Here is a 13,283-nt window from a genome sequence, read left to right on the forward strand (position 1 = left end):
GGCTCCGCGGCGGTGCCGCCAGGGGGCGCCCAAGGGCGGGCGCGCGCAGGGCCCGCGCCGCGCCGCGCCGCGCCGCTCGGAGGCGGAGGAAATGAAGGCGAGTTCCGCCGAGGCGGGAGCCATTACCCGCCGCCGCCGCCGGAGCTGAGCCCCCCTCCGAGCCCGGCCCCTCCGCCGCCGTCCCCCGCTCCCCCCCCCCCTCCCCTTCGCACGCCCGTCCCGGCACAGGTAGGCGCCGCCGCCCTGCCCCGGGGGGTGCTGGGGGGGGGGGGGGGGGGAAAGGCCTGCGGCCGCGGCCGGTGCCTGCCCCCGGCTCCCCCCCCCCGCCTCCTCCCGGGGGCAGGCACCGGCCCCGGCCCCTTTGTCCCCGGTGCCCGGCGGAAGCGCGAACAAAAGCCGCCCGCTGAAGGCCCCGGCCCTGCCCTGGGGGTGCAGCCGGTAACCGGTCGCCCCCCCCCCGCCCTCGGGGCAGCCCCGCCGCTGAGCGGGGAGAGGCCGTGGCACCGCGGGGAGGGAGGGTGAGGGTGCGAGGCCTTGAGGTGGCCGCCGGAGGGGTCTCGGCGGGGCCTGGAGATGCTGAGGGCGGTCGAGGGCTTTGCCATGGCGCCGGGGGGCTGAGGGGATCGGGGCCTGCGCCCTGGCGCTTGGGGCGCGCCGGGGTCGAGAGCCTGGCCCGGGCTCACGGCGTGGCCTTCGGGTGCTGACTGTGGGGCCCGGGACCTGCACCGCGGCCACGGTCTTTGCCAGGGTCTTGAGGCACCCGACAGGAGCTTGAGGTGTTCACCATGGCCAAGGTCTTCAGCATGGCCTTGAAGCACTTGCCATGGTCTTGGTCTTTGCCATGGCCCCAAGGCCCTCACCGGGAGCTTGAGGTGTTCACCATGGCCAAGGCCTTTGGCAAGGTCTTCACTGTGGCCTTGAAGCACTCGCCATGGTCTTGGTCTTTGCTATGGCCTGAGGGCCGTTTTGAGAGCTTGAGATGTTCGCCATGGCCAAGGCTTTCGCCATGGCCTTGAAGCACTCACCATGGCCATGGTTTTCACCATGACCCTGAGGCCCTCAATGGGAACTTGAGGTGTTCACCACGGCCAAGGCCTTCGCCATCGCCTTGAAGCACTCGCCATGGTCACGGTCTTTGCCATGGCTCCAAGGCCCTCAACGGAAGCTTGAGGTGTTCGCCATGGCCAAGGCCTTTGCCAAGGTCTTTGTGACAGCCTTGAAGCGCTTGCCGTGGCCACAGTCTTCGCCATGGGCCCAAGGCCCTGACTGGGATCTTGAGGTCTTCACCATGGCCAAGGCTTTTGCTAATGTCTTTGCCATGGTGTTGAGGCGCTTGCCATGGCCAAGGACTTCACCATGGCCCCAAGGTCCTCACTGGCAACCTGAGGTCCTCACTGGGGTCCTGAGGGTCTCACCATGGCCAAGACCTTTGCCAAGGTCTGCATCATAGCCAAGGTCTTCGCCATGGCCTTGAGATGCTCACCATGGCCAAGGCCTTTGCCATGGCCCCGCGACCTGTGCTACGGCCGAGGTCTGTGCCGTGGCCCTGAGGCCGTTGCTGGGATCCTGAAGTGCTCGCCGTGGCCGAGGCCTTCACCATGGCCCTGAGGCCCCGTGCCGCACCCCTGGTGCTTTCATCATGGCCGTGGCCCTTGCTGCAGCACTGAGGTGCTTGCCATCACGGAGGCCCTTGCTGTGGACCTGAGGTGCTGACCATGGCCAGGTCCCTCGCTGTGGTGCTCACTGTGGCCCAGAGGCGATGGCCGTGGCCCTGAAGTTGTTGCTGTGGCTCTTGCCGCGGCTGTCGGGTGCTTGCCAAGGCTGCGTCCTGGAGGCACTCGCCCCTGCTGTCAACGTGGCCACGAGGCCCTCGCTGTGGCCTTGAGGGCTCCCCGTCGCCCTCAGCCTGGCCCCGAGGTGCTTCTTGTCACCCTCTGCACAGCCCTGAGGCACTCGCCACGGCCCTGAGGTGCGTGTCGTGACCCTCACCGCCGCCTCTGTCGCGGTCCCAATGCTCGCACCGCGACCACGACCCTCTCTGCGGCCCCCGTGGTAGCTGGCCGGGGGCCCCCGGGTGCCTCTGGTTGGAGAGGGCCGGGGGCCCTCGCCGTCACCCCGCACTGCCGCCACCCACCGCTGCCCTTTCCTTTTCTCCCCTCCCAGGTGCTCTCGAGCCGGGGCGAGGGGATGAGGTGCCCCCCTGCCGCGTGGTGTGCCGAAGCGGCTCTTTAGATCCTCCCCGGCCCAAGCCTCCCCTGCCATGGATGCCTCGGGGGCTCTTGCTTCGGCTCCCTCCTCCGCGGCTCCCTCGGGCTCCCGCAGCCCCATGTTCCCCCCAGGAGCTGACAGAGAGGAGTGGGGACCGAGGTTCAATTGTGCCCCTTCCACCTCTGCCGCAGCCTCGCAGGCGATGCCAGCGTCTGGCCGGAAGAGGAAGGCCAACTTCTCCAATGACGAGACTGAGACGCTGGTCTGGAATGTGGTCCGGCATTTCAGCGCCCTGTATGGGTCTGAAGCCCTGCGGGCTCACCCCGTGCGGCGGAAGCAGCTCTGGACCCAAATCCAAAGCCGCGTCAACTTCCTGGGCTACACCGAACGCTCCATCGACGACCTCAAGCACAAGTGGCGCGACCTGCGGTTGGACGTCAAGAAAAAGATCACCTCCAAGAAGCACCTGCCCATGAACCGCGCCGGCGGGCCCCTCCACAAGCCGCGCCTCACGCCCCTGGAGAAGATGGTGGCTTCCACCTTCTTGCAGGCCAGCCACGACTCGGAGCCCGAAATCATCTTGGACCCAGGTCAGTTGTGGTGGTTCTCTGGGGAGAGGAGAGTTGGAGTAGCAGAGTCCTGTGCTGCGTCCCCACCTGCGCTCTCCGATGATGTCCGGCCTGATAACGTCACCAGGCCGCGGTCCCCCCGAGCTCCGGGGTCTGCCGAGCGTTCACGTTCCGTGCTAGCCGGTGCGGCGTGGATCGCGGAAGGAGACTTTGGGGTTTTGCTCTCGTACGCGGTTTGTGTCGGGATGACGGCATCCGGCAGGGCCGTGGTCCTGTCCTGTCTGAGTAGCAGACCAGCAGGGCTGGAAACTGCGTGCGCTGGAATTAAAAATCCACTGTGGAAATAACCTGGGATCAACGGGAATATCTCAGACTTTGTGGGAGCAGGTCTTTTCTGTCTTTTTTTTCTTTCTTTAATTTGACCCTATGCCTGGCCTTGCTGGATACCGTCTAAAAGCAGCCGGTAAAAGATGGGATGGGATTTTATTTCCCCCGTTCCTGTCAGGGTCAGTGTCCCGCGTGGTTAGCCGAGGTCAGAGGGAGCGGGAGCAGCTGCCTCAGTGCAAAGTCGCACCGTCCTCCCGCAGCATCTTGCGCCCGGGCGCCGCGCGTGGCCGGGGGAAGCCTGCGGGTCCCTGGGCGGGCCGTGCCTTCTCGATGGGGCTGTGCCTCTGACCCCTCTGTTGCCTGCAGAGCAAGCCCATGTCTCAGCCTCCCGCAGAGCGCAGAGCCCTCTTGCCGGTCCTGCTCTCGGGTAACGCCTCTTTAGCTCAAACGCCCAAGAGATGCTCGGGGGGAAGATGTTGGCGAAAGACCCGACATCCGTCTTGCAGTAGTGCTGGGCTGGGCCCGCGGGTGCGCCCCGGCTGGGCTTTGTTACTGGCCGGGAGGCAAATACCCCCCCTGCCCTTTCATTTCCACAAAGGGGATGTGTCCGGCTTCTTTGCGTCCCCAGAGGACACCAGGGTTAGTTGTCCCTGCTCCTGCCTCTGCTCTTTGATTTTGGCTCAGCCCGGCAGGTTCCCGTGGGGATGGGTAGGTGGCCTGGGTCTCATTTGACTCGGTTCGTGCTCGGGCTGTCTCTGAACCAGACGCCCGGCTTGCTGCAAAGCAGAAAAGCTCTGGGCTGGAGGAAGAAGTCCTGCGGGACATTTAGGGGATGCCAACCCCCTCGGGGCTGGGCGAGTTCAGAATGGTCCTGGAGGGGGTGAGGGCGAGCGATCGCACGGGCCGGCCTTGCAGGAGGAGCGTCTGCGCCTCCGTGCAACCGTGTCCCCCGCACAGCGTCGCTCCCCGGCAGATTCCCGCGGGACCCTTCTTCTGGGGAGCCCCATCCGCCCTTCCGCGGGGGCACGTGAGCCGCCGGCGCTGTCGTCGCAGCGGCTGAGGCTGGATGCTCTCTCTCCCCGCAGATCTGTTTTTCCCTGGCGCGACCAAGCAGTCCTTCATGCACCTGCAGCCCGGCGTCAGCCACCCCAGCATCTACATCGACACCAACGGGCAGCCCTCGTCCCTGCCGGACGTGGAGGGCTCCGCCGTGCCCCGGCTGGCGGTGCAGAGCCCCGACCCCTCCGTCATCTGCGAGTACAGCCGAGGGGAAGGACAGAGCAGTTCGGGTAAGGCTGCTGCGGGGCTTTAGGCGGCGGAGGGAGGGCGCAGGGTCTGGACGGAGATCTGCTGGGAGCGTGGTGGCTGGTAAAAAGTTGCAGTGGTTTTTTGCACCGAGAGCCCAGTCCCGGCGCGGCGTCTTGCTGCTGGCGGGGCTGGCTGCAGCCCTCGGCACGGCGCTGGGGGTGGCACTGCGGGGGACACCCTGATCGGAGACGCTTCCCTGCGCCTTCCCAGCCTGTGCCATTGTCTCCCGGTCTGTGAGTCCCAAAGGGCTGCGGATGCGTAACCAAGAACTCGGAGCACAGTTTCGTAACCGCTGAGGGTTGTGCGGTGGCAGGAGAAGGCGGCAAATCCAAGGGAAGGCAAAGGCCGTGGCCATCCCTGTGTCACCCAGGGGCCTGGGGAACTCACTGAGGGGGGACGAGGGGCGTGCGAGGCAAGTAGGGGTGAGGACTGCACGGACGGGGCACGTTGGCCTGCTGTGTCCCGCAGGGATGTCCGTGAGGGGGACGTCCGTGTGTCGGAGAGGGGCAGGGGGCAGGGGCAGCGGCTGGGGCTCACCGGAGGGCTTCTCTTCTCTTCCAGCTGAGTCGGGACCGGAGCTGCGGACTCCGGACATGTCAGCCATTTCCCCGTCCCTGCGAAACGAGTCCCTCGTCTCCTACGCCTCCATGTCAGAGGAGGAGGAACGGGAAGGCCGGGAGGTGGAGAGGGGCCACGGCGGGGCCGTGGGGATGCAGCCGGGGCCCGAGGCCCCCATGTCTGCGGAGGAAGACATGAAACTGTCCCGCCAGGCCATGCTGATCCGCAGGTGCAGCTCCCAGGGCTCCGTCACCTCCCTGCCCGAGGACCCTCTCAACCCCGTGGACGCTCACTCGGACTGGGGCCACGAGGGGGTGTCCGACCTGCCCCCCTTGGGCCGCGGGCTCGACTCCTCGCACCCCGAGGAGCAGGCGGGGGGCCCGGGCCCGGAGATGGGCGCTTTGCCCAGGGTACTGATGGGGCCCACCTGGGAGAAGCCGACGGCGGAGGAGGAGCCCCCGGCCCGCTCCCCGCTGCACGGGGCCCTGACCGAGGAGTCGCTGCCCTCCTCCGCCTCCCCCCCGGGGGACGCCCCCGCCGCCCCCGGCCCGCCCCGCGGCCTGGGCTGCTCCCGCCTGCGGGAGGACCGGCGGGAGAGCTGGAGGACTAACATCCATCACCTGCTGGACCTGGAGGAGCAGTGGGACCAGCTGTACCACCAGGAGCTGGCCATGTGGCAGGAGGAGCGGGCCACCCAGCGCGAGGAGAGGGCCCGCGACCGCGAGCTCCAGTTTCGCCTGCTGGGCGTCCTGACGGACATCCGCGACGAGCTGCGCTACCTGCGCCAGGAGAGGGCCAGCGCCCGGCAGAGCCAGGCGCCGCCGGCCGAGCCGCGGCCGGACCCCAGCCCGCTCCTCGAGCAGCCCAAAGCCGAGCCCAGCTTCCCCGAGCCGCAGGCCGGGACCGCCAGCTGGGGAGAGACCGCCGTGCCCAGCCGAAGCCCCTTTGGGAACCGGGGCCGGGGCCGGCGTCGGGGCCGGCCGCGCGGCTCTGCCTCCAGACACAGACGGCTCTTCCTCACCAACAGCTAGGGACGGGCAGGGACGCTGTCCCGCGAAGGACATGGTGTGCCTGCGTCCCTCCCGGCGCCTGCGCGCAGGGCTCCGGCCACGCGGTGGGTGCCCGGCCATGGACAGAGGGGCGTGCGCGTGGGGGAACGGTGCGTGTGCGCGGGAGCGCGGGAGGCGTGCGCGAGCGTGCGGCCGCCAACGAGGTTAGCGCCTGCCCCGCCGGCGCGCCCGGGCCCCCGCGAGCGCGGGGAAGGTACAAGGGGGCGCGGGCGGCCGGCGCTGCGCACGCCTGCCCTGCGCTGGGAGCGTGCTGGGCACACGCGAACGCCTGGGGAGGGAGGCGGCGATAACACAAGCGCGCGTAAAGCGCGCGAGCGCCCGGGAGGCCTGCCTGCGCCCACGGCTCTGCCTCTGCCTGCGCGGGCAGCCCGGGGCAGGGCCCGCCAGCGTGGCCGGTGGGGCGCGCGTGGGCGAGCGGGGAGGCGTGGGCGTGCGCGGGCGTCAGCGGGGCTGTGTGACAGCGCTAGTCGAGTAGGATTACTACCTTCGGGGGGTGGGGAGTTAGGAACACTTAGTCGCTGATGTGCGAACATTTTATGCAAATCATTTAATGACCTAATTTGCATATAACCATAAACTTCTGTTAAAAAAAAATCCCCAAAAAACAGAAAAAAAGGTCTCTGTGTGTGGACTCGGTGCTGGGGCGGCGCGGCGAGGGGAGTCCATGCTGCCCGCCGTCGGCCGCGCCGTGCTGAGCCGGCAGCGATGCCCACCGTGGCGAGCGTTGGACACCCGCGGATTAATCCTGCCCTCGCGAAGGCAGCCCCTTTCCCTCCATCCTCCTCCCCGGGGGGGTGCTGAGGCTCCCCGCGGAGCCTCGGGGAAGTTCCCGTGCCTCTTCCGCCGCCTCGGTCCCTGCTCGCTTGTGCCAGCGCTGCTCGGTTGCTGTGTCATGCTGCTAATTTGCCGCTTGCCTGTGGTTCCTCCCCGCTCAAAATCCCCGGTGCTGCCGGCACGCTGCCGCGCTGGCCTGCCCTATTCTGCGATACGAGGTCGTTTGCTCCATGGGCTTGCCCCGCGCAGCCCGGTACGGGCTGCGCGGGGCAAGCCCATGGAGCAAACGACCCCAGGCTCAGCACCAAGCTTCACCCCACTCATTTGGGGGAGCCCAGCACCCTGGGACCAGGGCTGAGGGGAACAGGACCCGCAGCCTCGGGCTGTGTTGTCCGTGCCTCGGCTGCCTGCGTGGTTCTGGGGCAGCGGGCACAGCTCGGGGCCAGCACTTGTGGTCCCCTGGGCAGCGGGCAGGGTCCCCAGGGAGTGTCCAGGGTCCCCGGGGAGCTCCGGCCCCGCACACCCTGCCTCCCCCTCCGGCTGCAGCCCATGTTGGGCTTACAGACCCAAATCAAGGGTAGGAGGGACCTGGGTCCGGTTCGGTGACAGCGGGCAGGAGCTGGCGGGGGGGGGTTCAGCTGGTTTAAGTGAAGGCAGGACACGCGGGAGGCTGCCTGTGCTGCTGCCGGCGCCGTCCGTTTGTGTGTGATTGGTGAAATGGTTTGCAGAGGGGTGTGGGGACGCAGGCTCCGTGCCCCGGGGAGGGCTTGGCCACCCTGCTGCCCATGAGTTTTGGGGAAAGGCAGGAAAAAATGCGAAATGTTGGGAATTGGCGAGGCTAGAAAGGGTTTTGACAAGGGTTTGATGTGCACACGCGTGCCTGCACACCTTGGAGCATCGGTGCCTGTCCTTCCCTCTCCCTGCAGGGTTTCACCCATGGGTGCAGCTCTGGGGGTCTCTGCACAGCCCTGCCAGCACAAGGCCACCGCAGCCGGTGACACCGGGACCCCTGGCAGCCCCCACACCCCTCAGCTCCACGGCGCTGCCGTTCCCACTGCCCCACGCCCCGTGCTGTGCCGCGATTCCCACCCCCTTCCCCATCCCCGCTGCCTTCCCGGGTGCAGGACCCCGGGGATGGGGCCGGCGTGCGGCCGCAGGACCCGGGGGAGCTGGGGGGGGGCCGGGGGGACGAAGGCGCTGCAGCCCAGCATGACTTTATTCCATATCGCATGGTCCATACAAAACTACACCCCGAGCACTGTACAGAGCGGGACGGCGCGGGGCGGGGGCAGTAAAAATAAGCGGCGGGGGCTGGGGAGCAGAGCGGCAGGCGGGGGTGGCGGCGGGGGGACGTGGCGGGGGGCTGCTCCCCACCCTGTGCAGCGAGATTGTCTGGTGGGGGGAGCGGTGGGGGCCGAAGAGCGTCTGTCCGTGGCAGGGGCTGGCCCCGGCTGGGGGGACCTGGGGGTGCAAGGCCCCCCCCGGGGCTCCCCGTGCCCCCCGCCCCGGCCGGGCACCTGTATTTGGTAGGAAGCTGCATGGCCGGCGCCTGCCCCCGTCCCGGGGGGGTGTCAGTCCGCGGCGGGGCGGCCCCTAGTCCCCGGGGGGCAAGATGCCGGAGGGGGGCAGCGGCGGGGGGCCCGCCTCGGCCCCGTGGACCCGCTGGTGGTCCTTGAGGGACTCCTTGTAGCGGAAGCTGCGGCCGCAGGCCGGGCACTGGTAGGGCCGCTCGCCGGTGTGGATGCGCTGGTGCTTGAGCAGGTTCTGCTTGCGGATGAAGCTCTTGCCGCAGGCGGTGCAGGCGAAGGGCCGCTCGCCCGTGTGCAGCCGCTGGTGGTTCTGCAGATGCTCCTTGCGGCTGTAGCACTTGCCGCACTCGGTGCACTTGTAGGGCCGCTCGCCGCGGTGGATCATCTGGTGCCGCACCAGCCCCGAGTGGCAGTTGAAGCTCTTGCCGCACTCGGCGCAGGGGTAGGGCCGCTCGGCCGCGTGGCTCCGCTGGTGGATCCGCAGGCTCTTCTTCCCGCTGAAGCTCTTCCCGCACTCGGCACAGCTGTGCGGCCGCTCCTCGGCGGGTCCCGGTGTCGCGGTGGGGACCCCAGCTGCCTCGGCCCCCGGCCCCGGCTCCGAACCCGGGGCTTTGCCCAGTCTGTGCTGTGCTGGTAGAGCCACCGCCGCCGCCGCCGCCGCTGCCTGTCCCTCGGGGCTCCCGAAGCCCGCACCGGGGAAGAGCAGCTCCCCGGAGGCGCCCGGCAAGCCCACCTCCTCGGGGGGCTCGGCGTGGGGGCACCGCTCCTCCGTCTTCACCAGCAGCCCCTCGCCGGCTGCAGGGGAGGGAAAGGCTCTGGTCAGTCCCTGCTGGGGACACTGGGGACGTCCCCAAGCCACAGCCCGGCCTGGGTGGGTGCTCCCCCCCCCCCAGCCCCATGGGGCCGGGCTCAGCATCGCTCACCGGGACCAGGACCCGTCAGCATCTCCCTCTCCGGCAGCTCCCAGGGCTCGCGGACGCAGGGCTCTTCCTCCTGCTTGATCCACGACAAGAAGTCGTGCGCTGTGATCAGGGCGTCCGCGCCTGCAGGGGGGGACGGGGACGGGGACTCAGCCGAGCGGGGCCCCATCCTGCACCGGCCAGGCTGGAGGAGGCAATGGCTCCAAAAGACAGCGGCTGCTGCCGGGGTTGGGCAGCCGGTGGGCGAGCGGCACAGCCCGGGGCTCACCTGCACAGGGGTCCGCCGGCATCCCCCGGTCCTCCGCAAACTGCTGCTCCCCGACAAAGGCCACCTCCTGCTTGATCCGGGACAGGATGTCGGAGGTGGAGATCAGCGACTCTGTTTTCAAGGAGAGACTTAGCCGGCACCAGGCTGCGGCTGCCTGGCACGGCCCACGGCCAACGCACCATCCCCGGGCTCTGACCGTGAGGGACGTCCCCGTCCCACAGCAGTTATGGGGCATCAAACACCCCCCCCGGGGCAGATGTGGGGACGGGTGACTGTGGGAGAGCCCATGGGGACGGGTGACAGTGGCACAGCCCTTGGGGGCGGGTGACTGCGGCACAGCCCACGGGGACGGGTGGCTGTGGGACAGCCCACGGGCTCTGACATGGCGTGGTGGCAGTGGGGGATGCAGGGATCTCCCAGCGATGGATGCCCAAGACGCCCGGCACATCAGCCATGGGGCATTTTCCCGGGTGACTGACGGTGGCCCCCGGTCATGCAGGGGGACCAGAGCCCGGCTCTGCCTTCAGAACTGCTCCCTGCGGGGCTGGGACTGCTGGGGCAGGAGCAGGGGTGGGAGACGGTGGGGCCGGGGGGGACCCGGCACTGCCCTGGCTCCCGGCCGGTGCCTCACCCGCGCAGGCGTCCGGCGGCAGCTCCCTCTGCTCCAGCTCCCTCTGCTCGGGGACGCAGGGTCCCTCGCCGCGCTCGCTGCGGGGCTGCGCCTCGCTTCTGGAGAGGGCACCGTCTGTGCGGGGAGAGAGCGCGGCTGGCACCGGCGGCGGGGCTGCGCCTGCCCGACCCCCCGTCACCGAGGTGGGGGGACGCACAGGGCTGCCAGGCCCTGGCATCTCTCCTGGCGGAGAAGCTGCCTAAATTCGGCAGGACCTCCGTGCCGGAGGCCTGTGCGGCACAGACGCTCAGGCCATCGCTTTTGGGAGACGAGGACCCGCTCCAGCTCCCCGGACTGCCCCACGCGACGGCACCGGCACGGCACGGCACGGCACGGCACGGCACATCATCCTGTCCCCACAGCACGAGCCGCAGAGGCTTCCCTCCGAAACGGGAGGCCCCGGGGCCACGGCGTGTGCCGCCACCGACCGCTCACGAGGCACCAGGGCACCCACGTCGGGGACCCTCCGGGGAGACGCGGCCATCACCCCGGCCTGCCGGGAAAGGGGCGAAAAGGGATGTTTACCCAGGGAGATCAAAGACTCATAGTTCTCCTTCACCAGGTTATTGTACAGCTCTTTCTGCCACTCCTCCAAATTCTTCCACTCCTCCGCCGAGAAGTAGACGGCAATGTCAACAAACGTCACCGGCACCTGCAGGGACAAGTCCCCAGCGGCTCAGCGGCGCCCGCTCCCCGGGGGAGCCGAGGCTTCCCCCCGCCCGGCCCGCAGCCCCCCGGGAGCCGTTACCTTGGGGACCTCGCCCCGGGGGCCGGGGGGCAGCCGCAGCACCCAGAAGTTCCTGTTCTTCAGCAGGTTCTCCACGTTCTCCAGGCGCCGCTGGAGCAGCCCGTACTCCTGGATGAGGGTGCCCAGCACGGCCCACTTGCTCTCCAGCTGGTTCCCGAACTCCATGGCCGTCTTCTCGCAGTCCAGGAGCTTCTTCTCAGCCGTGCCGGACCGACCCTCCAGGCTGAGCAGGCGGGTGGCGAGGAGGTCGATCTTCCTCTCCATCGCCTGCACCGTGGCCACCACGGTCCAGAGCGAGGCCTCGGCGGAGTGGAGCTGCGCCTCCCGCACGTGCGCCCGCTCCGGCAGCAGCGGCGGCTGCAGCGGCATCAGGTGGGGGGCCTCCACGTTCCACTCCTGCACCTGGGCCGTGGGGAGGGCGCGGGTGGGAGGAGGCCCACGGTTGCTCCCCCTGGGTCGCGCCCGGAGCCCCGGCCCCGCGGCAGGCACCGCTGGCCACCGCTGCCCGCCGCCACCCCCAGCGCCCCACCAGGGACCCCCACGTGCGATGCCCACCGCCACCCACCCACCCAAGGCCGGCAGCCCTGCCCTTGTCCTGCCTGCCCGCGCCGTGGGAAGGGCCCTGCCAGCCCCGGGCACCACTGGGGACCTGCCCTACAGCCGCCGCCATGCCCACCCCCGGCTGCCCCTGCTAACGGCTCGGCCCGGCAGGATTTGGCCCCTGGAGCGGTCGGCGCTGCCCAGGCGAGGAAGGAGCTGCTGGGGCCCGGGCTGAGCTCCGGAAGGGGACAGGGCAGACAGGCCGGAGGGCACGGTGAGGGGCAGCCAAGGAGGGTCCGCCAGCGCTGCTGGGCAGGATGCGTCCCTCTCGGCCAGCGGGCTGGGGAGGGATGGCAGTGCGGCCACGGTGGCCACAGAGTCCCCAGGGGACACCGGCCAGCAGCGGGCAGGTCACCGTGCCGTGCGGGCAGCAATCTCCTCCCCAGCACCCTGCACCCCCAGCCCTTGCGGGGGCTTCCCTGGGCCTGCCCAGGCAGGAGCCGCCCCGGCAGCAGGACGGGGCCGGGTGGGCAGGGAGCAGCCTGGACCAGGGGTGCCCGGGGACAGCCCGGGGACACACGGGCACCCAGGTCAGGGGTGCCCAGGGCATCCCGGGGCAGAGGTGTGGAGCATCCCGGGGGCAGAGGACATCCCGGGGCAGCGGTGCCCGGGGACATCCCAGGTGCCTGGGGACATCTCGGGGCAGAGGTGTGGAGCATCCCGGGGGCACCGGAGCATCCCGGGGGCAGGGGACATCCCGGGTCAGAGATGCCCAGGGATAGCCTGGGGCACCGGAGCATCCCGGGGGCAGAGGACATCCCGGGGCAGAGGTGCCCGGGGACATCCCAGGGCAGAGGTGCGGAGCATCCCGGGGCACAGGGCCATCCCGGGGCATCCCAGGGCAGAGGTGCGGAGCGTCCCGGGGGCACAGGGACATCCCCGGGCACCAGAGGCATCCCGGGGGCACCGGAGCATCCCGGGGGCAGGGGACATCCCGGGGCAGCGGTGCCCGGGGACACCCCGGGGGCGGCGGGAGCAGCCCGGGTCAGGTCCCCGGGGGCAGCCCGGGGCTGGAGGGCGCGGGGGCTCCGCGGGCTGGGGGTGCCGCTGGGGGCCCGGGGGGCACCGCGGGGGTCCCGGCCCGGCCCCGGGCGGCGGCGGGGAGCGGCCGGCGGGCGCGGGCAGGGGCGGCTCCGCCTGCGGTGCCGGTGCCCGGTGCCGGTGCCCCGGGCCGGGCCGGGCCGGGCCGCGCTTACCTGGGCGGGCGCCCACTCGGCCATGGCCCCGCGGAGCTGGGCCGGGCCCCGGCGGCTGGGGCCGGGCCGCGGCGGGGAGAGCGCGGAGCGGAGCGGGGCCGCGCTGCCGCCCGCCGCCGCGCCGGGGCCGGGGCCGGGGCCGGGAGCGGGGCCGGGGCCGGGGCCGGGGCCGCTGTCGGTGCCTGCGCGCTGCGGGCCGGGCCCCGCCGCCCCGCCGAGGAGCCAGGGGCAGCCGGGGAATTGCATCCGCCTCCTCCGGGCTTGGCGGCAGCGGGCGGGGGGAGCGGCGCCGAGCGCGGAGCACTGCCGCCTACCGGTACCGGCAGCCCCGGCCGCCCGCCGCCACCGCCGCCGCCGGTACTGCCACCGGCACCGGCACCGAGCCCTGGCACCGCCACCGGCACCGAGCCCTGGCACCGCCACCGCCACCGCCGCCGGCAGCCCCGGCCGCCCCGCCACCACCAATGGCACCGGCACGGAGCCCTGGCACCGCCACCGGCAGCCCTGGCCGCCCCGCCGCTGCCGGTACTGCCACCGC

General features: G+C 70.6%; 2 protein-coding genes across 2 annotated transcripts; one reads left to right on the top strand and one right to left on the bottom strand.

The window, feature by feature from the left end:
- Positions 1-208: 208 nt before the first annotated feature.
- LOC309589621 (uncharacterized protein) lies at positions 209-6,479 on the top strand. The gene is made up of 5 exons (XM_082309978.1): positions 209-228; positions 2,400-2,798; positions 4,190-4,393; positions 4,974-6,133; positions 6,463-6,479. Exons 2-4 carry the CDS (start codon positions 2,411-2,413, stop codon positions 5,999-6,001), a joined length of 1,620 nt encoding a protein of 539 aa, XP_082166104.1. The 5' UTR covers positions 209-228; positions 2,400-2,410; the 3' UTR covers positions 6,002-6,133; positions 6,463-6,479.
- A 1,865-nt stretch (positions 6,480-8,344) lies between these two features.
- On the bottom strand, positions 8,345-12,991 carry LOC309590810 (zinc finger protein 783-like; the record flags this gene model as incomplete). The annotated part of the gene is made up of 7 exons (XM_082312271.1): positions 8,345-9,138; positions 9,267-9,386; positions 9,532-9,642; positions 10,163-10,276; positions 10,727-10,853; positions 10,950-11,351; positions 12,746-12,991. The coding sequence occupies 7 exons, from the start codon at positions 12,989-12,991 to the stop codon at positions 8,408-8,410; spliced, it is 1,851 nt and encodes a 616-aa protein (XP_082168397.1). The 3' UTR covers positions 8,345-8,407.
- Positions 12,992-13,283: the final 292 nt, after the last annotated feature.

Source organism: Platalea leucorodia, assembly GCF_965183815.1.
Source record: "Platalea leucorodia genome assembly, chromosome: 1".
Classification (NCBI taxonomy): domain Eukaryota; kingdom Metazoa; phylum Chordata; class Aves; order Pelecaniformes; family Threskiornithidae; genus Platalea; species Platalea leucorodia.